Genomic DNA, 22,646 nt, shown 5'->3' on the forward strand with positions numbered 1-22,646 from the left:
CAGAAAAATAAATAAAATCACTAAAATTATTTAAAAATCTTAAAATAAGTAATATCTGAAAAAGTGACTTGTCACTTATCAAATAGCATAGTCATTTGAGAGCAATGACTATCTTTTGCAAAGGAGTGTGTATTGAAGTTAGGCAGTTAAAAAATACCATTTCACAATAAAAAATAGTAAAATGAATAATCATACCATCAAACTGGTCTTCACCTTCAGTCATCAGTTCATCATCAGAGCAAATACTTAGAACATTTACCAACATTTCTGTCACTATTCCAAAATCAAAAAACAAAAAAAGTTACATGTTAGCTGCCCATATTCAACTGTCTATAAGTATACACAGTAACTTTATATAAGTGATCAAATGATTTTTAACCCGGGAAGACTTAACACAATTTTTTTTTGACTTAACACATTCTGATAGCAGGAATGATGGAATTAAAAGATATAAAAGCTTTCAAAATGAAAGAAATTCAATGGATAACAAGTCTGAGAAAGATTCTTTACAGGGTAAGTTTTCAGGTTTTTCAGAAAAAAAACGAATCCCTACAGAGATAAGAACAGAGATTTTTTTTAAATCTAAATACATTTAAATTCATTTATGGATACAGCATTAAGGAGTAAGAAAAAAATCATGGTACAGTTTCACTGTTGCAAAAAAGTCCCAGGACTCAAATTTTTAAAAAACTAGCTCCAGTAACTCGGAAACATCATTTTTAAGGCTGTTAATGACTTTCTAACAACCTGAAACCATGGTTCTTTCTCAGACTTAATCCACCTTTACCATTCTATATATTTTTCCCTTCTGTTTTCACTTGGTTTCCAGGATTCTACTCATGGCTTTACCTACCTTGTAGACCATTTTCCCTAAAACTTAGATATTCTGAAGATTCTCTGCTGTCTTGTTCTTTTTATACGCTCCACTCTCTTGGTGATCCCACTCATCGCTATATAAAGCATCACCTTTTGGAAGATGACTCCAAATTCTACATCACCAGTCTTGACCTCTCTTTCAGAGTCTGGATTTCCTTGCTGTTTTGATTGGCAACCATCTTAAACTACTTGTATACTGTCTGCTTCCCCTATTAGAATGAAAGCTTCATCAGTGTAGGGTGCTGTTTTGTTTGCCACTGTACCCCTGGAGCCTAGCACAGTACCTGGCCCATGACAGGCATCCAGTAAATATCTGACAACTGAGTAAATAAAAAAGGAAGGTATAAAGAAATTTCAATTAATAAATGAAAAAGCCTATTATTCCATATTAGCCTGTGGATGTTCTGACAACATCTGGAAATGAACACATTCAAAACAGAATTCAATACTGCCCCTATTATTCCTCTTATAAACATATTAATAGCACAGCACATGCCAGGTAAAGCTCTGGGATTCAGATATAGAAGGTCCAGTCCCTGTTCTCCAAAAGCTTCCTAACTACTGAAGGACACACACACACACACACACACACACACACACACACACACACACACAGTGATGAGCACTACGCTGTAACCATGCAGAAGTATGCATAAGAGCTGCTGGGGAAAGGAAGGCTTTCAGTAGAGGAATCATGAACTAGGAGTTTGCCAGGGCAGACAATGCATTCTAAAGAAAAGTTAGAAAGAGTATGAAGTAGTCACACAGACCAATGGAATAGAATTCAGAGTCCATAAATAAAACCTTGCATTTAAGGTGAACTGATTTTCAACAAGGGTGCCAAAATAATGCAGTAGGGTAAGAATAGTCTTTTCAACAAATGCTACAGGAAAACTTGATATCCACATGCAAAAGAATGTAGCTGGACCACCTCCCACTTCACACCATATACAAAAATTTACTCAAAATGGATCAAAGACCTAAATGTAAGAGCTAAAACGATAAAACTCTTAGAAGAAAAGACAGAGGTAAATCTTCATGAGCTTGGATTAGGCAATGGTTTCTTGAACATGACACCAGAAACATAAGCAACAAAAGAAAAAAATAAATAGAACTTCTACAAAATTAAAAATTCTTGTGTTTCAAAGGACACCATCAAGAAAGTAAAATGACAATCCACAGAACAGGAGAAAATGTTTGCAAATCATATATCTGATAAGGGCCTTGCATTTAGAATATATAAAGAACTCTTACAATCCAAAAATATATAAGACAAATAGCCCATTTAAAAATGAATAAAGAATTTAAATAAACATGTCCTCAAAGAAGATATGCAAATGACCAAAGCACATGAAAATAGACTCAACATCATCATTCATTAGGGAAATGCAAATCAAAACTACAATGACAGACAAATTCCCTATCCAATATGATAGCTATCATAAAAAAATATAGATAAAAACAAGAGTTGGCAAGGTTATGAAAAAATTGGAACCAGTATACACTGCTGCTGGGAATGTTAAATGGTACAGCTGCTTTGGAAAAGTTTGGCCAATCCTCAAAAGGTTAAACATAGAGTTACCATATGATCCAGCAATTCTATTCCCAGTTCCACACCTAAGAAAAATGAAAACATATATCCACACAAAATCTTGTACACAAATGTTCATTGCAGCATTATTCGTAACAGTCAAAAAGTGGAAAGAACCAAATATCCACAAGCTGATGAATGGCTCAACAAAATGTGGTATGTCCATACAGTAGAATATAACTTGGTCATGAAAAGGAATGAAATACTGATTCATGCATGAACCATGAACACATTATGGAAAAAAGCCATTCAGAGAAGACCACATATTGTATGATTCCATTGAAATGTCCTGAACAGGCAAATCTATGGAGACAGAAAGTAGATGAGTGGTTGCCTAGGGCTGGCAAGGAGAGTTGGGGGTTGTGGGGAGTGAGTATACAGGGTTTCTTTGGGAAGATTATGAAAATGTTTCAAAATTGTTGGTGGTAATAGTTGCACAACTATGTGAATATACTAAAAACCACTGAATTGTACAATTTAAATAGGTCAATTGTACAATATGTGACATATCTCAATAAAGCTGTTATGAAAAAGTAAAAAGTACGAAGGCATGAAACTTAATGAGCACAGCATATTTAGGAAATTGGCTGTGCTGTGTTATGGCTGGAACACAGAGAAGATGAAAGAGAAAGGCAAGAAAAGAGGCTCAAGAGAAAGTCCAAAAACCTTGTGTGACAGGTTAAGGTTTATCTTGAAAGCTACTGGAAGCTGTTTATGGAAACTAAATAGTAGCTTTTAAGTTTACAGTCCTTTTCATCCAGAAGCTTAGCTGTGAAGGAAAGGCAAGAGAGGAATATCACAGTAGTAACTAAAAAAGGATATCAGGTGGGGGAAAATGCTATTTATTTTTTATTAAAAGATCAAACAGATCTGAACAATTTATAAAAGTGCTTAGTAGAGAAAGTTTCACATAGAGGGACCTAACTGATGAAGCAAGTTTCCTGAAAAAGCAGAAGGGTAATAGAATCTAGGGACACCAAGACAAGAATTCAAGATGAGTGCAGCTTATAAAGCAGGGGGACAGGAAGGAGAGAACGCTCCCACTGATGGTACATGTTTTCTCCGAGAGTGGGAAAGTGTCTGGAAAAAGAAAGTGTTTGAGAAAAAAGGATAAAAATTTCGACTGTATCCTAAAGGCAATGGGCAAGGCAGCAGACAGGTGACATAAAGGCTGTTTGTGTACTCTCGAGAGCCCAGCTAACACTAGAAATCAAAAGGTGGTACAATTCACCAGGCTGTATAAATATCTCCAGCAGTGCTCTATACCCTGGCTGCAAGAATGGAGGAAACACATGGCCGGACTTAACTGGAGCTGAGTTATAGGACAAACAAAGTAGGAAAACAAGAGATAGGAGTTTGAGGGTATGTTAAGAAGGAAGAGAGGCAAGGAGGGATCTAATAAAATGACATGGTCAGAGACCTAACGATTCCAATGAAGACGAAGAGCAGCTATAACCAGAGGGAGGGGTTGCTAGAATAACAGGGGTTTTCATCAGAGGGTATTAATGTCACTATCTTTACCAGACTCAAAACATTGAAGTTATCGTCAACCATTCCCTCCCCTTAATAAACATGCCATCTTGTTAAATCTCACTGATTCTATTTCTATAGTTCTTGTGGTTCTCCCCTGCTCTCCATTCCTAATGCTATCAGAGCTTCATTATGTTTCCATTTGACTTCTAATGGAGCTTTATAATAGGTCTCCCAACCTCTAGCCTTCCTTGTAGTCCATTTCACTACAGTAATGTTTCTAAATGACCATCGTGGTCATATTCTGTTTCAGTTGCTTCCCACCATTGATCAAAGTTCCAAATTCTCTGTGTGGTGATCAAGATCCTTATGATGTGACCTTGACTTAACTTTTCATTCATTTTTTCACTACCTGTCCTTCATACATTTACTCGCTGATCAAATTGAGCCCATCAACATTTGTCAGTGATTTTACGCTTTCAGACTCATGCTTGGGCAAGTTCTCTTACCTAGCATTCTCGTTCCCATAGCTACCAGCACAATCCCACCATTCTTCAAGCCCCAGTTCAAAGGCTACTTTAATCCTCTGATAGATATAATCTCCTCTCTCCTCTTAATTCCTATAAAACTATGCTTGCCTCAAAGTGCTTCCCATATTCCATTTTATCATTATTTATGTAGCTTAAGTTCCCTATCAATCTGCAAAGACCCTTATCTTACTTGTATTTTTGTACGCTAAGTATCCTGAATAAAACATTGTCAAAAGAAATCTATTAAATGAATAAACCTTACATGTTGACCTTCTATGAAGATCACACCATACTGGACCCTCTAGAACAGAGGTTCTTAAATTGGGGCCAAGAAACCTGAGGTGAGGTAACCAATTGAATTCAGACCTATGAGCGTATGTACAAATGTAAGTATATTTGTACATACATTTTTCTGGAGCAAAAGTCTGTAACTTTTATCAGATTCTCACAAGGGTTTAGTATCAAGAAATTAATGTTTTTGTATAGTTACTTTAATTAAAAAAAGAGAGTCCTTACTGTTAGAAATGCATTCTAAAACATTTATAGATACAAAAAAAAATTAGCTGAGATTTGATTCAAAATAATTGAGGTGTGGGATGAGAAGCAGTGGATGGGGATATAAGTGACACATTATTGGCCATGATTTGATCATTGTCAAAGCTCGGTAACTGGTACACAGGAATTCATCATATTATTCACTCTACCTTTGTGTATGTTGAAAATTTTCCAACGTAAGTTTTGTGGGGTTTTTTTTCCAATGGAATAAAAAGACCCTAAAAGGTTAAAAAAACACTGCTTTCTTCTAACTTTAAAATTAAACCAGCCTCTCAGGAAGGCTCTGGCTTAGGTTAGTTGCTTCCCAGGAACTAGATCAGAAGTTAAACTGGCTTTTCTGAGTGAAACAAATGAGATATTATTTGCTGCTTTTCACACCAAACAAAAATTTTCATTAGAATCAAGAAGTAGTCAGGTTAAACAGCTAACATGTATTGAAATAGAAAAATATGCAATGAGTTTGGGAAAATTTTTTGACTGCTCAACATTGGTTAGGATTCTATTTGCACAATGTTCAAATCTGAGCTTCACATTTTTAGAAAAACATGAATAATTTAGAGAAGATCCACAGAAAAACAACAAAAATGGTCAAAAAGATTGAATACTTCTTCATCTTATAATAGATGATTGCAAGTAACCAAAGAAGAACAGAAGATCACTTAGTAGCAGACTTCAAATGTAGGAATGCTGATAGATATCTACTGTTCTCCATCTTCACTTATGAGAGATCTGTAGACAGTAATTAAATTTTCTCATCTTTCAAAAGGAGTTAGACTATATGACTGTTAAGTTCACCGTGAGCTCTAAAATTCTGTGAGGTCCTGGTTTTTGCATTAGTTGACAAAACTATGTCTATTTCTTTCCTTGTTTAAACACTCATAGTATAAACATTTAAATTATATACAATTAAATATTTCCTTATTGTGGGAGCATCAAAGAATCAAATTAGAATCTACGAAATGTGAATTTTCCTCCTACCTCATCCTCCCTGCTCTCTCCACCCCCCACTCCACTCATATTACATTAAAATAGTTGAGGCAGTCTAGCCTGGAGGTAGGAGAATGAGCATGATGAATTCTTAAATTCCCTTTAGACAGATGATGCTATGATTGAACTATTTCTCATATACCAAAGATAGAAGGTTATAAGTGTAATGCATCCCTTGCACCTAAGCCCTTTACTGGCCCCCTTCTCAAATGCTAAAGTAGGTAATTCTATCTCCATATTAACTTAATGTCGACCTACTGAGTAACTGACAAAGATTGAACACAATCTAAAAAAAAAAATCTGTTTACCATGCACAGTTTAAGTATTAACTCTGAATTTTAGAACCAAAAATTGCCTTGGCAGAAGTCACATGTCTCAAACAGAAAGAAACATCTTGTAACATGGAAGAGATGAGAAAAAACAGAGAGGCATATAGAACAAAATGTTTTACAATCATGTCTGTACTCTCATACTCTTATTTTCCACATATGGAAACTAAGGCATTGATTGCTTTGTGGAAAAATTAACACTAAATGGAAAAGAAGAATGTGGTAAAGTAAGCAAATCCTAAGAATTCTATAAAGCTAGAACAAAATATAGAAACAAAATTTCTTAAATACCATTTATGTTCTCTTTAAAAGCCTATGATGTATATACTAATAGGCATTCCTCTAAATTATTAGAAAAGCATTACCACTAAAATTTTATACATATTTTTTATATAGGAGAAGAAATATTAGGTTAGAACCTGAATTTCTTTTTATCATGTTTCTCAAAGTACAGAACTGCTATGAAATGACTAGCATTGCCCCAAACGAGGCCTATTAAATCCTCCCACGAAATGCTGTGACATCCCCAAAATTGGTGTTAAAACACACAAAAGTATCCATTACAAAGCAAAGCTATCCCTTCATACCTTTGTGAAAGATTTAAGCTAAAGAAAAAAAGAAAAGAAAACCTAACAGCTGAAGACAACATCGGGCTATTTATAAGTCTTCTCCCAGTCCCCCAGACACACTCACATGGGGGCTGTAAACAGCTAACTAAAATATCTTTGAGGCTCTCATATCCACACCCACTGACACAAGAAGGGCTGTAAGCACAGTGAAACTAGACTTCAGCTTCCTTTAGCAAGTATGTGCCTGTGATATCGGAGTATATCTAACAGTAATAAAACAATTGTGTGTTTTTTAATAAAAATCATACCTTTTTCTCCAACAAACGGTAAAGACCATGTGAAGACATCCATAAAATTGGGCAACCAGTAAGGATGTGGAGAACAGTTAAACTGTCGAATATTCATCACATTATTTTCATACTTTAATACAGCAGCTGCAAGATAAGTTTGAATGTCAATGTAACAATGTCTAAAACATATAAAAGCAGTAAAATATCTTTTTAACAGGGGGGGAATCAAAGGGTGAGTGGAATTATTAGGGCTTAGTAAAGGGAAGTAGGAACTAATTTTTCATAATAACACATTTTTGTTTTTTAACAAACTTCTGTGTAGAGCATAGTCATAGCTTCACTTATTATTAATGAAACTTCCAGATTCTTTCTAGAAATGTTTGTTTTACTTTATAATCCAATGATAAATATCCACTTTTACTAAATCCAAAATTGTGAAAACTCAATTTTTACAGGAAACACAGAATGGCACTGAACAATTTTCTAGGTTTAAAAGTTCATACAAGTTGGAGGAATTTAAGATGGTCTTTTTTTTGTTGCAGGCAACCTGGAAAAAATAGCTAAATGGCAATAAAGAAAAATAAACAAAACAAAACAGAAAACGAACACACAAAAAAAGCCAATGTGGGACATTTTATTTTAAAATGTATGAATGTATTTATTTCATTCAATATGAAAATCAAGTGAAACTACTACAAATAAATACTTTATGTTATTTAAAAAAATCCATTAAAATACCAAAAGAGAAAATATCATCAAATATCCCAAAGGCAACATACTCATCTCAGTTTCAGGTATCTTTCTAATGTTTCAATATGTTGATTTACATAATATCTTAAAATAACTGACATAAGTTTCAGTCACTGGTTATACTATTTTATAAAACACTGGGTTACATGGGCTAGAGTCTCAGCTACGGCAGGGACTAGCTGTGCAATGCTTGGTAAATTATTTAGCTAAACTGTTTCTCATTTATAAAATAGGACTAATATGTCCACCCTGCCTATTTCAGAAGTTTGTTTTAAGATCAGAAGTTGTATTTCCCATGAAAGTACATAAAAGTATAAAATGCTTTGCAGATATTATAATAATTATGAGATTACTTTTTTTTCATTTTAATGAAAAGCACTGAAATGCAGCTGTTAAATTCCAAGATTTGAGAGTCTGGCTAATATAGAGTCACAAGTAATATGTTTGTTTCTCTTATGAAATTCCCGGGAAATAAAAGTATTTTAAATTTAGCCTCAGAAATTAAAGGCTGATACCAAGCTTTCAGCTTTAAAAAAGAAAAAAAAGAGAGAGAGAGAGCATCTAGAAAATTGGCTGACATATAGAATGAAACATTACAAACATACACATACCACATAAATACTCAAATGATTAACACTGTGTACAGACTCAGAATTACCAAGAGACATTTGATTTTGACAAGACAGATTCAATGATTTGAGTTTCTTGTCTGAATACTAAGAAAATTGATCCCTTAACCTCCGGAGTCAAACTGACAAAGGAAAACCACTAAGGCAGTAATCAACTGAGCACTGAATACTAGCTCCTTTAATAGTGACACGGAGAGGTCCCAGATGAGGAATGGGCACACGGGTAGGAAGTTAAATGCCACAGTTGATTCTGTTCTTCAGAATGTAGGCGAAATTTAGAGATGTTTCTCCTCAAAAATGAAGTCATACCTAATTAGGTATCTTTAAAGAAGTTTAAAAATGTATTGACCAAAATATAATTTAAAAGAATATTTAGCACTGGCATAATCCTTAGAAGCTGCACTGGTACTAGCTTCTAAGGATTAGAAACTCAGTTAACATCAATATTGTGGTTGCTTTGGTAATGAACATAGTAGGTATTAAGTTCTTGTAGCATATTCTTATCAAAGTTATTATATACCATGCTACTACTTGACCTGCAGCAAATGTTTTAATCTTTTAACCATCACCTCCAATCATCCAAAGAACTCTTATTCTGTTCCTCTTTTGAATTCACGCCACAACCCATATTTAGCAATGACTTCATTATCTCGTTAAATATACTTTTAAAAGTCTGTTCTGTCAACCTGGCACATCCACTCCAGTCTGACCCTTGAAACTATGGCATAGTCAACTGAATTCCAGACACGTCAAGACAGAATAGGAGCTGACTTAATTTCCTTTTCTGAAAATGTGAACTACGTAAACATACGCAAGGTCATCTTCAATGTCCTTGGCACACACTTAACTAGATTAAGATCCTTTGGTATTATCTGTCAATAAATTATGTTCAAAGTTAAATTAAACCCAATTACTATAATATATAGATCAAATGTGGAGGGAAGGAGGGGGAATGGAAACCACTGGAACAGAAGGCAAAGAAAAAAGATACAAGAAAAAAAGGACGATAGAGCAGTAAAAGGAAAGAAAAGAGAAGACTGTGATCCCTGAAAAGAGGTCAGAGTGAATTAATCAAAGAAGGCTCAACTACAAATCTTGATGGGGCAGTGATTAAGACTGTGGAGGTAAAAGTAAGCAATAAGAAAGGTAAAGAGAACCTAGATTAGTGGACATGGAAAAAGAAACATGATCAACTAAACAACTGTACAGTGCAAATACACAAAAATGGTCAAAGCAGCAGCCGTAGCTTTATGGACACAAGAAAACATTCTCTTGATTATAAGGGGGAAAGATTTAAGAAAGGGGAGTTTGAGAAAATTGTGTTTGGTTTTGCTTGACGTACTGAACTTGGCATTTTTACAAGACAGCTTTTATGAGTGACACATTATGGAATGGTTACATATTACTCAAGTTTCACATTTTGGATTTTTATTTTCTTGTTCTCTCCCCTCCCTTATATCTTATACTTCTTATCATGAGATTTGGCTGGTTATAGATTCAAACAATGCCCCTTTTCTATTATATTTTCAAAAAATAAGTCAATTAAAATGCTAAGTTGTTTAACAGTTTTTTTTATCAACAACATCTTACCTTTATTATTGTAGACATCTAAGTAATTAGGTGCCGAAAAAATTGTTATTAGTGAAGGGAACCCTGTAGTCTGACTTTTCCTGTACATTCTATAGCTGCAAAACAAATAGCTTAGTGGGCATCGGAAAGCATCAATCACTGTGACGGAGTCTGATTTGTACATAAGCTGTTAATTTGGGTCAGGGAAACAGAATTCTTACCCTGCATCTTGAGCTTCATGAGCTCTAATAATCGACAACAAATTATTGTTTTGCAAAAATTCACACACTGCTGGATAGCTGTGGGGGGAAAAGAGTAAATTAAGTAAAATAATGGTTTTCTGTATGAAGTATATGCTATTTTAACAACTAAAAGGTGATTAATCTTGGATATGTTTCCTTACTTATAAAAATAAGAACATCCTCGAACTGTATTGTGACTAAAATGTTCCTGTGATTTTTCATTTCCAAAATCTTCGGAAGGATCGGACCATAGCAAGTCACACATTGGTCCAAATGCAGGTGGCTCTTTGAATCTATCTAACTGTGAAATAAAGAAAAGAAAGAAACAAAGAACAAAAATAATTTGTCAAAAAGTGAGAATAGAATGGACACAGGAAAGTGATACCCACTTTGAATACTGTCCATACTACATTGTTCTGAATGCTTAGAAGACATTTCCTTAAAATATCAGTATATTAATTTTTACCATTATCTAATCTTGGCAGTGAAGAGAAGTTAGAGGCTACTATACTCTACCCAACAAAGTACTATAAATAAGAATCAACCTTGGAACTAAAATATATACTCACTCTCCTAATATCATCCAGTGTGTGTATTTCTGGTGAAAGTCCACCGTGGACGCAAAGAAACTGTTGGTTTAAAAGTGCAGCAAGAGGCAGGCTATCAAAAGCTTCCATACAAGCTTCATAGACTCTTTCTGAATATTTAATTTTACCTTGAAAAAGAAAAAAATTAAATTGAAAATTATATTACTAGTTGATCATTTTGAAAATTATATATGTTTGACTATTAATACAAAGGCAAGAAAACTATAGACATGGAAAACAGCCAAGTGGTAGCCAGGGACTGAGAGTGGGTAAAGGGGTGACTCTTAAAAGGCAGCAAGAGGGAACTTATGAGGTGATAAAACTTTTCTGTATCATGAATGTGGTGGTGGGCAGCTCTATACATTTGTCAAATCTCAGAATGAAACACCATAAATAGTGAATTTTACTGTATGTATTTTTTTTTTAAAGGCAAGCATCTTGCTCTATAAGAAGCAATAAAGTAAGCAAAGATAAAATATTTGCTCTTTAAATTTATTTTGGGTATGCAGCAGATAGTAATAAAATATTACTAAAAATAACTCAAATCTCTAAAAAGAGCTCAACCCTTCACCATTATCGGCCAAGTAAGGCAAAATTAGAACTATACGTAAAGCTAAAATGGTTTTAATACTTTATTTTATTCTAAGAGTCAGTGACTACTTTGTAGCTACAGGTAAGACTACTGTATTATCACAACAAAACTCATGGACTATCCAACTGAAAAAAGAAAAGATCTTATTCATATACTGGAGGAGCAGAGGGATTGCTTTAGTCTCCACAACGCTTAAATCGGGAAACTAGAAGCCGATATAACCCAAGAAAAGACAAACTCCACCAAATCAAACTGTCATTTACTTTTAAGGAGCTATCACACATTCATTTACTCCTTCATACTTTTTAAATCCTGGATATTTCCTTTTTGGTGGGATTTTGGCAGATGGCTTGTTAATTATCTAAGGGGGAAAAAAGCTTAGTTCCTATTTTCCTCTTTAATATTGTAACATTCAAATATGAGAAAATCTATATCCAGCAACCAGAGGTTCTAAACTAACAGTCTGCTAACAAACCTGTTTACCAGCACTGTGGCTTATTAAAACTTTTAATTTGATTCAAGCATGCACTTTCTAGGTCTCATATTTACTTCGGTTACCCACCTGATCCTTGAAGTTATGTCAGTTTGCCACCTCTGCCATTACCCATCACTGCCGTTTTTCTCCTTTTACTGGAAGTGTCTACTAGTATGATCTTTATTGGATCATGTTTTAGTGTATGTGCTGCCGAAGCGAGGGCAACTGGATCATGTTTTGAGTCTCAACAATTCTGAAATTATTTGTTTTTAGAACTTAACTCTAAGACTAAATTATTAACTTAACAAGCATGCAGCTATGAGGTGTGAAAAAAGGCCAAACATTGCTCTATATCATGTAATTGCTTATCAATAGATGTTAGATTACCATTGCTATAATAATTTAAGAGAGCAAGAGGGTACACATTGTAGACTAAGAATTTCAACTCATTAATAGCGTGTATGAAACGACCTGCAATGATGACTGGATGAATAATTTGTTAAGAACCTTATGTGAATGCCTAAATATTGGGAGATAAAAATCTCCAATGTGACAACAATTTTTTTCTTTTGGTTTTTAATCTTCCTGTTAGAAAAAAATAACTTTAACATTACTATATACACGTTAACTATACACAAAGACCAAAACTGTTCTTAAGTACTATGTCTGAACAAAATATTAAACACTAGAGAGTTCTTAATAATCTTCCTCAAAGCTTTGTATGTTTGAACACAAAATCTGTTCTTACATGTTACATTGTACAGTCTTCAAACTCTTACTACCCATGACATTCCAAGAGAATACTGAGGAAGTGAAAATATTTTTCATGGCAGTACTCACATTCCTGCTTAAAAGTAAAATATTCAGTAAGGTGTCTGCATTCATGATTGCCTCTCAGAAGAAACAATGTGCTTGGGTATAGAATCTTCAGGACCCATAAATATAAGACACACTGCAAAAGAAAATGTTTCCATTGAATTTACCTTATATTTTTATTTAACATAGTTGTTTGATCTTTGCTCCTTTTCCTCGAACCCTTTTACCCTTACAATCTCTATAATTCATTATTATCTTTTCTCCTTGTCTCTTACTAAAATATAAATATATGAAATCAGGGACTTTGTCATCTTATTCACTTCTGATTCCCCACTCCTATAAAAGTACTTAGCAAACAGAAGAACAATAAATATTTGTTGAATGAATGAGTCAAATAATCTACTTAATTACTTCAGATTTACAGATTGTTTGCTGTAAAGACAATTAGCAGATTGGTCTCCTCCTGAGGTATATCAATAAATAACAATGTAAGAATTACAGCAGTTAACATTTATGGAGTACTTGTAATATATCATGCACTATAAAATTAATCCCCCTCATTTATTCCTCAAACAACCTTATAAAGTATGTAATATTATCTCTATTTTACAAATGAGGAAACTGAAGCGAAGAGTTTAAGCAACTTGTCCGAAATCACAAAACTTGTAAGTAATGGAGATAGACTTCTGATCCTCTGGTCTTAAGGCTTCTGATCCTCTGATCTTAAATATTAGGACACGCTGCCTAATGAAGGAAATAGCCATGTTTTATGTTTATTTCATAATAAACAGATACTTTTTTAAAAATAGATTTAACATAAGAAACAGACTCACATTTTACTTATTCGGTTTAAAAAAAGGAACTATTTTATATGGAAATAAGCTTGGTTTATATAATCATATACAAGAAGAAAAACAAAGTATTTTGAGCAAGTTAAGGTATACTGAAATGTGTAACTATTCACACCTTCATTTTATTCACCAGAGAAAAGTAATTAAACAAGGGAAATACTTATTAAACTCTACCCATCCTTTTTGTTTATTTTGATTCCTTGCTATTTTCCTTTTTTAACAATAAAATGTATTAAAAGAGTCAGCTGTGAAACATTCTGTTAGGTTGGTGCAAAGGTAATTGCGGTTTTGGCAATTATTTTTAACCTTTTAAACTGCAATTACTTTTGCACCAACCTAATAATACAAGGACATACACACCAACCTGCTCAGTTACCAACTAAGCTTCCTAAAATTGTTTATTGTTGTTGTCAAAGCCCTAATCTTTTTGTTAAAAAGGACTATTTTCTGATTTTCTTGAAGACTTGAGGGAAGGTTGAGAGGGCTGATGATGAAACTATGAACGGAAGGAAGTACTCAGGATAGTAAAATTCCTAAGGGCATTTGAGTGGACAGAGCTCTGAACTCCCTTCCCCACTAGGTGCCCTAGCATACCTCAGATGGGAGGCTGACAAAAATCCTGGAGAAGGGGATGGAAACAACAGTAGCCAGCATGGAAATTCACTATTTACCAGGAGAGGTGGCTAAGAGCACAGGCTTGGAGTTGGACTGCCTGGCTGTGCCCCTTATTAACTACCATGTTTCCCCGAAAATAAGACCTAGCCGGACCATCAGCTCTAATGCGTCTTTTGGAGCAAAAATTAGTATAGGACCCGGTCTTCTTTTAGTGTAAGATCAAGTCTTACAAAATATAATATAATATTGGGTCTTATAATATAATAAATATAATATAATACCAGGTATAATATAAGACCAGGTCTATAACATTAATATAATATAATATAATATAATATAATATAATATAATATAATATAATATAATATAATATAATATCGGGTCTTATAATAAATATAATACCAGGTATAAGACCAGGTCTATAACATAATATAATATAACATAACATAATACAATAATACCAAGTTTTGTATTAATTTTTGCTCCAAAAGACACATTAGAGCTGATGGTCCGGCTAGATCTTATTTTCGGGAAACACGGTATGTGACCTTGGGCAGTTTACTTAACCTCTCCAAGCCTTAGATTCCTCATCTCTAAAATGGATAAAATAACAGTATTTACATGGTAATGTTATTGTGAGGATTAAATTAACATGTATTAAGTGGTTGGAACACGCTTGGAACATACTGAATGCTCAACATGAGTATCTATTGGTAGAGCTTGTATCCAGCAATTTTTACCTCTAGGAATCTGTCCTACAGAAATAATTGAGCAAGTATGCAAAGATGTATAAGTAACATGGGTCTAATGAAACATCATTTGTAATGGCAAAAAACTGGGAATACCTTACGTATCCAAAAATAAGGAACTGATTAAACTAATTGTGGTTTCTGTATTCAATGGAATACAATGCACCTATTAAAAATGATGCTGTAATTTCATATTTACTGACCTGGAATACATCACAGTATACGGATGGATAAAAAAAAGCAAGTTACAGAAAAATATTATAACATGGTCTATTTTCACTTAAAAAATGAAGAGTATACAAATACTGAATTATGTTATATACCTGAAATATATATAATCTTGTATACCAATTTTACCACAATTTTAACAAAAATTTAAAGAGATGCACATATTAGAAAATACAAATTGTTCTATATTTATCCGATTTTATTTATATAATTAGAAAAGTAAAAGGATGCAAAAAGAACCATTTACCATTAAGTGATAATCAACAGGTCATTTTAATGCCTCTTAAGTTTTTTAAAACAAATGAATAATTTCAGAATAAAAAAAGATTCCATACGATATACTAAGGTCATAATAGCTACACAGGGAGGGATAGAAGCACTAGGGTTTAAGCAATAAAAGCATTATAATGTGCTTTATTTAATCAGAGAAAGTTCAATTAATCTTTTTTCACATGGGTTAATGCCTTTAGGGATAAGAGATAAAAAGCACTAGTTCCTTAGGGCTACTAGATAACAGGGTAATATAAACCCTTCAGTTTGCTTAAAACTTCCACTGGGAAAAATGGCAATTATAATTATATAAACAGAGAAATTTAATACAGAGAAAATTAATAGAATAGTTTGAAAGACAGAAGAATAAATAGTAGCTTTAAAACTACTATTTATTCAGAAAATGCAGAGGTATTAAAAAGAACCCAATACAGGTACTTCAAGGAACTTATTTTACTAGGAATTAATGGAAATCATCTATGAAAGCACTTAAAAGCATATCAAATGACAGTATATGATTATTACCTCTATACTAAAATAACCTCTGTCCACATAATCACCAAGAAAAAGGTATCGTGTATTAGCAGGTGATCCTCCTACTTCAAAAAGTTTCATCAGATCAAAAAATTGGCCATGGATGTCACCACACACTGAAACAAGAAAATTATTAGATATGAAAAAGAAAAAAAAAACTCTGAAATAACAAATTTCACTTAAATTCTAATTTATTTTACATAAGAGATAGTGTAAATTCTATCCAGAAATGTATGAGAAGTCATCTACAAAGAATTATGATAGGGATGATGTGTACCCAAGTGTTTATGTGCTCAAGATCTAGAATAAGATATAACAAAAGTAATGAAACTTGTAGCCAGTGACAAAATTTTCATCTAAATTTATAAAGATCCTATTTAAGAAACCAAGCATGTGTGTCTTATGATGACAAAATTATAATGGTGGCAGTAAAATATCCAATCTAACTCAATACTTTCTGTTGACTTCTAAATGACCATCTTTGGTATCCCATATGACACTGAGGCATTTGCCCCTAATGATTGAAAGAAAAGTACATAAGTATTTGTTGGATCCAATTGAATCATGGCCAATACAACTAATGAAACTTTCACAATAGCATATTAGACTAACTCTGCACGCAGATTATTTAGGATCATGTTTATTCACTGAAAATAGGCAAAAACTAAAAAAAAAAAAAAAAAAAAATTAACGAAAATAACTGGAAAATTCAAGATAATGCCCATGTAACATTAATTTGTATATGATATTACTGAAGATGAAACAGCTTTATATACGGGCAACTTAATAATGGTATAATAAAAAATAATAGTCAAAACATAAATAAATGTACCTGTAATTGGAGCCTCGACTTCTATCATGGTTTTCTCTCTCCGAAGGATGGCAGCACCCTCATTGATAATTCTAAGTGCAATTTCTTCATCTACCCGACCTTCTTTTACTAAGTGGTTCTTCAGAACATCAACCCTCGGTATCCCATCCATATCAAATACTTCTTCAGATGTCAAGCGATGTGTTGGGGGAAAAGGGACAGCTGCAATTTTTTTTAAATTAAGAAAAAAATAAATCACTATTAATATATCAACATAAAACTAATCAATGGATCTAAGTAAATAAGAATAAAACTGAAAAGCTGGTTTTTGCTTCTTCTATTGGATAAAGGTGTTAATTTTTGTAAAACTTTTTGAAAAGAGTAATCTATTTTTTTATTAATCTGTATATAACATGTTCTTTGTTGAAAATTATTAGAGAAATGAATTGTCTCACAAAATTAAGGTTCTTTCAGGATAACTGAGCTTTTTTTTTAAAACTAAGCTTTTTTAAGTCAAAACATTTTTGGGGAGAACTCTCAAAACATATCATACACTCTTCATCTTCAATGAAATATAATAAATATAACTTAATAAACCACATAAGCCTGAATGGAAAGAAATCCCAAATATAAGGCAGTTCATCATGTTCCTAATAAGAATATATATTCATATAACAATGTTTTCCAAATAAGTCAAGGGGATGTAACATACAGCATGGGGAATATAGTCAATAATATTGTGATCAGTGGTACAGTGTCAGATAGTTGCTGGACTTATGATCATTTCTTTAGGTACATAAATGTTGAACAACCATGGTGTACCCCTGAAACTGATATAATGTTGTATGTTAGCTATATTTCTTAATAAAAATCTTAAGGGAAAAGAAAAAACGTTTTCTGGCCAACTTGAGTAGAAACTTTTAGTAAACCAAATGCTTACTTATGAAATATAAATTAATTTAGATGCATATATAGATTTCAAATAACATTAATAAATCATGATAATTTTGAAATACTGCTTTTTCTCCTACTTTCATGTTTCACAAAACACTTTCAAAGTATTTACGCACATCTTCAACATCAGTGTATTCCTTATCACTGGAGTCACTTTTTGAGTCATCTAACACTTTCAAAAGTGAATCATCTTCACTTCCATTTAAGTTGTTTGAGAAAAAGCACTTTTTGAATATATGTAAAATGTTATCACTGCAGATGAACTCTAAGCCACAGTTCCCATTTGTCTAAGCACTGAAATAGTTGGCCTTTTTACTCCTATAGTATATATTTACGGTTTCCACAAGTAATCATCAACTGTACTGTTTTAAACTGATATTTGTTAAATGAATGGAAAATAGGAAGGTCTATTTTCAATGGTATCTAGCACAATTTGAGATCATATACCTAGGAAAAATTACTATATATTTGTTAAATGTATTTGATTCCTTTTTACTGAATCCAACAAGTGACCTCTATATGCATTCAAAATCAATGAAGTCATTTTAGGCTCTTTAACAAACAGTACTTGTTTTTCAAAACGAAGAAATTTATAGCTTTAAGAGTCTCCATATAGACTTAAATGTAAGGCAGCTCCCTCTTTTCCAAAACAAAAATTTTTAAGAAAAAAAAAAATCACTTTACAGTCAGGCATACAGTATGTAGTATTTTCTTGATGTTTTAGGGTCATCATTTTGACTATCAATTATTATACAGAAGACTGGAAATGTATAGAACCAATTGCTTCTTCACATTTCAACTAAAACACAATAACTGAAAACAGAGGGCTGGGTTAGAATTATATCAATTATCTAAGAGAGAAAAATAAGAAACCATGTTCTCATACCAGAAAAAAAATTCAAAGAACTCAATCCTTTAAAAAAGTGCCTATGAGGGAAAAAAAAACCTCAATATCTTAGAAGTGAGGTAAGAGCTAAGGCAGAGGGATGTCAACAATTTTTGAAAGACTTTTAAATCACCAATCCCCCTTGCTTTCTTCTTTTGATATTTAGTAAAGTAGAACTTGAACTTGCTTTTTCCCCCTACATTAGGATACATTTATTCCCATTTCTTTTTACTACATCTAGAACATCTAAATACATTTTATTCCCCCAAATACAGTATGCCTAGCTTCTAATAAAATAAAAACCTCTGTTAAAATATGATTTTCTCCAACCAAAGATTAAACCATTAAATATGATATAATCAAATTTGCCCCCATCAGTAAACCAATTGTTTTTAAACTACAGAATTTAATAATTGATTACTAAATAAATCAGGTTACTTTGGGGACATTATAAAAATGAGAAATTTAAATATCTCTTAAATACAAATTTCTGAGATCAAGATGGGATCATATTTTTCTCAGTAGGCCAAGAGAATTTTTTACCACTCTACTCAGGAAAAGAGACAATTTGATTTAAGACACTGCATTCTAGATTATGCATACTTCCTAATCAACAACATAATTCCACTAATAACTGAATTCTGTTCAATTTGCAGGACTTCCTAAAAATCCCTCTGGGAGACGGCTCCATCTCTCCCCATTCACCCGGTCAACAGTTAGTGGCAGTACTGCATGTTTTCATTCACATTGTCAAAGTCACACTGAGGTGTTGCCCCCTTTTTAACCAAGAGCCAGAATGTCTTTATTTATCTGAGGGGGAAAAAAAAAGTATAAACTGCCTCCATGCCCATCAGTATCTACAGACCTATGCTTTTCCACTTCTTTTTCAACTCAAGCCATACTTTACATTTCAAGACCAGCTGGAATACCTTTTAAAGTATGGGTACAGGTTGAGGAGTGAAGAAATGCCACCACAGATACATAAAAGGTGAAAATTACAGGAGAGCAGTGTTGTTCTAACAACATGAAACTGAAAATGGAGAATAGGGAGTTTCAAAAGAATATGTTTTAATGTATCAGTAAATAATAAGAGGAAAAAGGCACATGCTCTTTGGGAGCTGGAGAAAGGAGCTGTAGCAGGTGATCGATCAGGCAAAAGAAAACTGATCAAATAGAAGCTGGCCTAATGGAGGGTTAAATAGTGACCCTGTTGGTCCACGAAGGATTACATTTTTTCATCAGAAATCAATATTCTCAACTACTACTTTGTTTTGTAATTCTTAAGGCATTTTAGGGCAGTTCTATTTCAGGCTTTTAAAAGGCTTTTCTTTATTACTAATTCATCTTCAGCCAATTATTCCTGCTTTTCTAGGTTTTTCTTCCTATATACATTTTTCTCATTTTAGACTATTCTTCCGTATTTGTGATAGGGAAAAACCAGAACTTAAATGTATGCAAATGGTCAACACTGAAATAGCTCACATGGATGAGTAGCTGTAACAACCTAAAGAGCTACAAAATCACCTCACATCACCAAGTTTCCAACACTAGAAAACCTGACCTAGACCAAACTGTTCAGTTTTAAAATTTCCTTTAATCCAAATTGTGCCAGAAGGGCGTATCTGTATAGTAATCAATAACATTCACAGGGTACTTTCATTCAGATTTAATGTATGGTGGCTAAAAAACAAGGCCTAAGGAGTTTTAATTTAGGAAGTTGGAAAAATCAACCAGGAACACACATTGATCAGGGATGTGGGAGGGGCAGAGATCTTCCTTTTTCTACTACTGGGTAAGGAATCCTGAGAATTAACTAACCCTGTTCCCCAAGTCTAAGCAGAGGCTGCAAACTATTAGGCCTCAGGAAGCTTCCAACATCAAGGGGGTTGCAGCCTGTGCCAACTGCACAACTTCACTCCAAAGTATAAGACAGATGCCTGTGCTTCTCTCATCATTGCCATTATTGGCAATGGTCCAAAATAAAGGCCCTCCTGTCACCCAGACTTAGAATTTTTTTCTGTATTTGTTTTACTCACACCACGCCATCCTCTGGCTGTTCTCATTGAGGCCTCCAGAATTCCCATTATGAAATTAAAAAAAAAAAAAATCCACCCTTCACACACACACACACACACACACACACACACACACACACACTTTAGTTCTTCAGAGAATACTGTCTTCATCTCGCTAGCTCACTTAAATCTGAGTTCCCCTAAAGGACAACACTTCTCAAACACATTTTTCAAAGTGGACACTGCTCCTTTTTCCATACTCCACTACTCCCAGCAGAGAAGGCTTCAGTCCCCTTCAGCTTCCCTTTACCATGTCTAACCTCATCACTCCATATAATATGGGGAAGGGGCACGAGGACTATTTTTACAGGAAAAAACAAAACCTCTAAGAGGTTGGATTCCAAGCCTGCTGCCTACATGCTCCACAACACAGAACTCAGGCAGGCGTTTATCAATGACACGGAGCAGTCTCTCTGGAAGACTAGAGATTCCACGAGGACCATCCCTGTAGTTAAGCCCACGGAAAATAAACACAGGTTGTGCTTTACAAGAGGTAAAGACAAACCTGCCCCTATTCTTCTTGCATCTTACTGAAGTTAAAGATACACTTACCATTGTACTTCTAGCCTCCTTCCCCGCCCCACACCAAGGAATTTTCCACGGAAGCAGAAAACACATGTAAACCCTAGCCCTGCAGATCGAGGGGACCTTTCTTCCACTAGCGATTAGAGACTGCCATTGTCTGTATGGGGTGCTCTTTGTTTTCTTCCTTACTCTCTGCTAAATAAACTTTTACTTTAAACTTCGTGATCAGCTCACGTTTGAATTCTCTTCTCCTACTGATGCCAAGGACCCTTTTCCTGCAACACAGTGAGGGGAAAAAAGGCCGCCTCCTTTGAGGTGCATGCCGTCCAGCTAGTTTATGCTTGTCCCTGCCATTTGTTAAACTTGCAGTCATTGCTCACATGAAAACCACGATATACGTGGCAGAAACAGGAATGCGGAGTATGGGAGAGTTACTTGTTTGGGTTGTTTATAAGATCACAGAGACTGAGGTATGTTTATCTGTTCAAAGGAAAGACCCAATGGAGAGTTAGAGGCAGAAGAAACAGAATGGGGGCACGGGTGGGGCGGGGCGTGGGATACAAAGCACAGACAGAATGTTTAGTGTTGGGCAGGAGGAACACCTCTTCCCTGAGATAGGAAGACATGTAAAGGTGGATCTCCCTTATTTTGACCACTAAGCTTCTTGGAAAAATAATCTACAATGGATATCTTCGTTTTCTCACTTTTTGTGTTTTCCACAATCCACATTTATCTGGTTCTGCTCTATATCCACCTTGTAATTCTCTCCTTTCTTGGGTTCGTGAAAACACTCCCTGGTTTTCCTCTTACTTCTCTGGTTAAACCTGACTGACCTAGTTCACGGACTTCTAGTCCTTTTCCTGATCCTTAAGTGTCGGTGTGTGTCCTAAAATTCTATCCTGCACCCTTCTATCACACTAAATTAGTGATCTGATTCATAACCACAGCTTCAACTAAAATGTGTATTTTGAGGAACTCCCAAATAGACTGCTCAGTCCAGAATCCACCCCTAACTCCAAATCCTTACTAAACTATCAAATATCTCCACTTGCATATTCCATAGATATCTCAAACTTAGTATGTCCAAAATTTAATGTATAATCTTTCACCATTACCAATACATTAACCCATCTGGGAATTATCCTAGAAGTCTCTTTCTTCCTCACCCTACATGGCCAATAGGTTTTTAATCGACGGGCTTCATTATATAAAATCCAAATTCCTTCTCTTAACATAGCATATGAGAGCCCTCGTGATCTGACCCGTCCCTACATTTCCAACCCTCATCTTT

General features: G+C 34.2%; 1 protein-coding gene across 7 annotated transcripts in view; it reads right to left on the reverse strand.

Annotated features, from left to right (window-relative positions):
• Nucleotides 1-22,646, reverse strand: part of PPP3CB (protein phosphatase 3 catalytic subunit beta) — a 44,296-nt gene that overhangs the window by 15,137 nt on the left and 6,513 nt on the right. For all 7 annotated transcript variants that reach the window (XM_019745898.2, XM_019745897.2, XM_019745894.2 and 4 more), the window contains exons 2-10: nt 16,937-17,137; nt 16,096-16,220; nt 12,882-12,993; nt 10,957-11,102; nt 10,549-10,688; nt 10,367-10,444; nt 10,167-10,261; nt 7,216-7,341; nt 196-273 (exon numbers count right to left, since the gene is read on the reverse strand). In XM_019745898.2, the coding sequence (XP_019601457.2) occupies nt 196-273; nt 7,216-7,341; nt 10,167-10,261; nt 10,367-10,444; nt 10,549-10,688; nt 10,957-11,102; nt 12,882-12,993; nt 16,096-16,220; nt 16,937-17,137 (1,101 nt within the window). The remainder of the gene's footprint in view (nt 1-195; nt 274-7,215; nt 7,342-10,166; nt 10,262-10,366; nt 10,445-10,548; nt 10,689-10,956; nt 11,103-12,881; nt 12,994-16,095; nt 16,221-16,936; nt 17,138-22,646) is intronic.

The sequence above is a fragment of the Rhinolophus sinicus genome, chromosome 15 (assembly GCF_057876585.1).
Source record: "Rhinolophus sinicus isolate RSI-liver-muscle chromosome 15, RSI-T2T, whole genome shotgun sequence".
Lineage (NCBI taxonomy): Eukaryota > Metazoa > Chordata > Mammalia > Chiroptera > Rhinolophidae > Rhinolophus > Rhinolophus sinicus.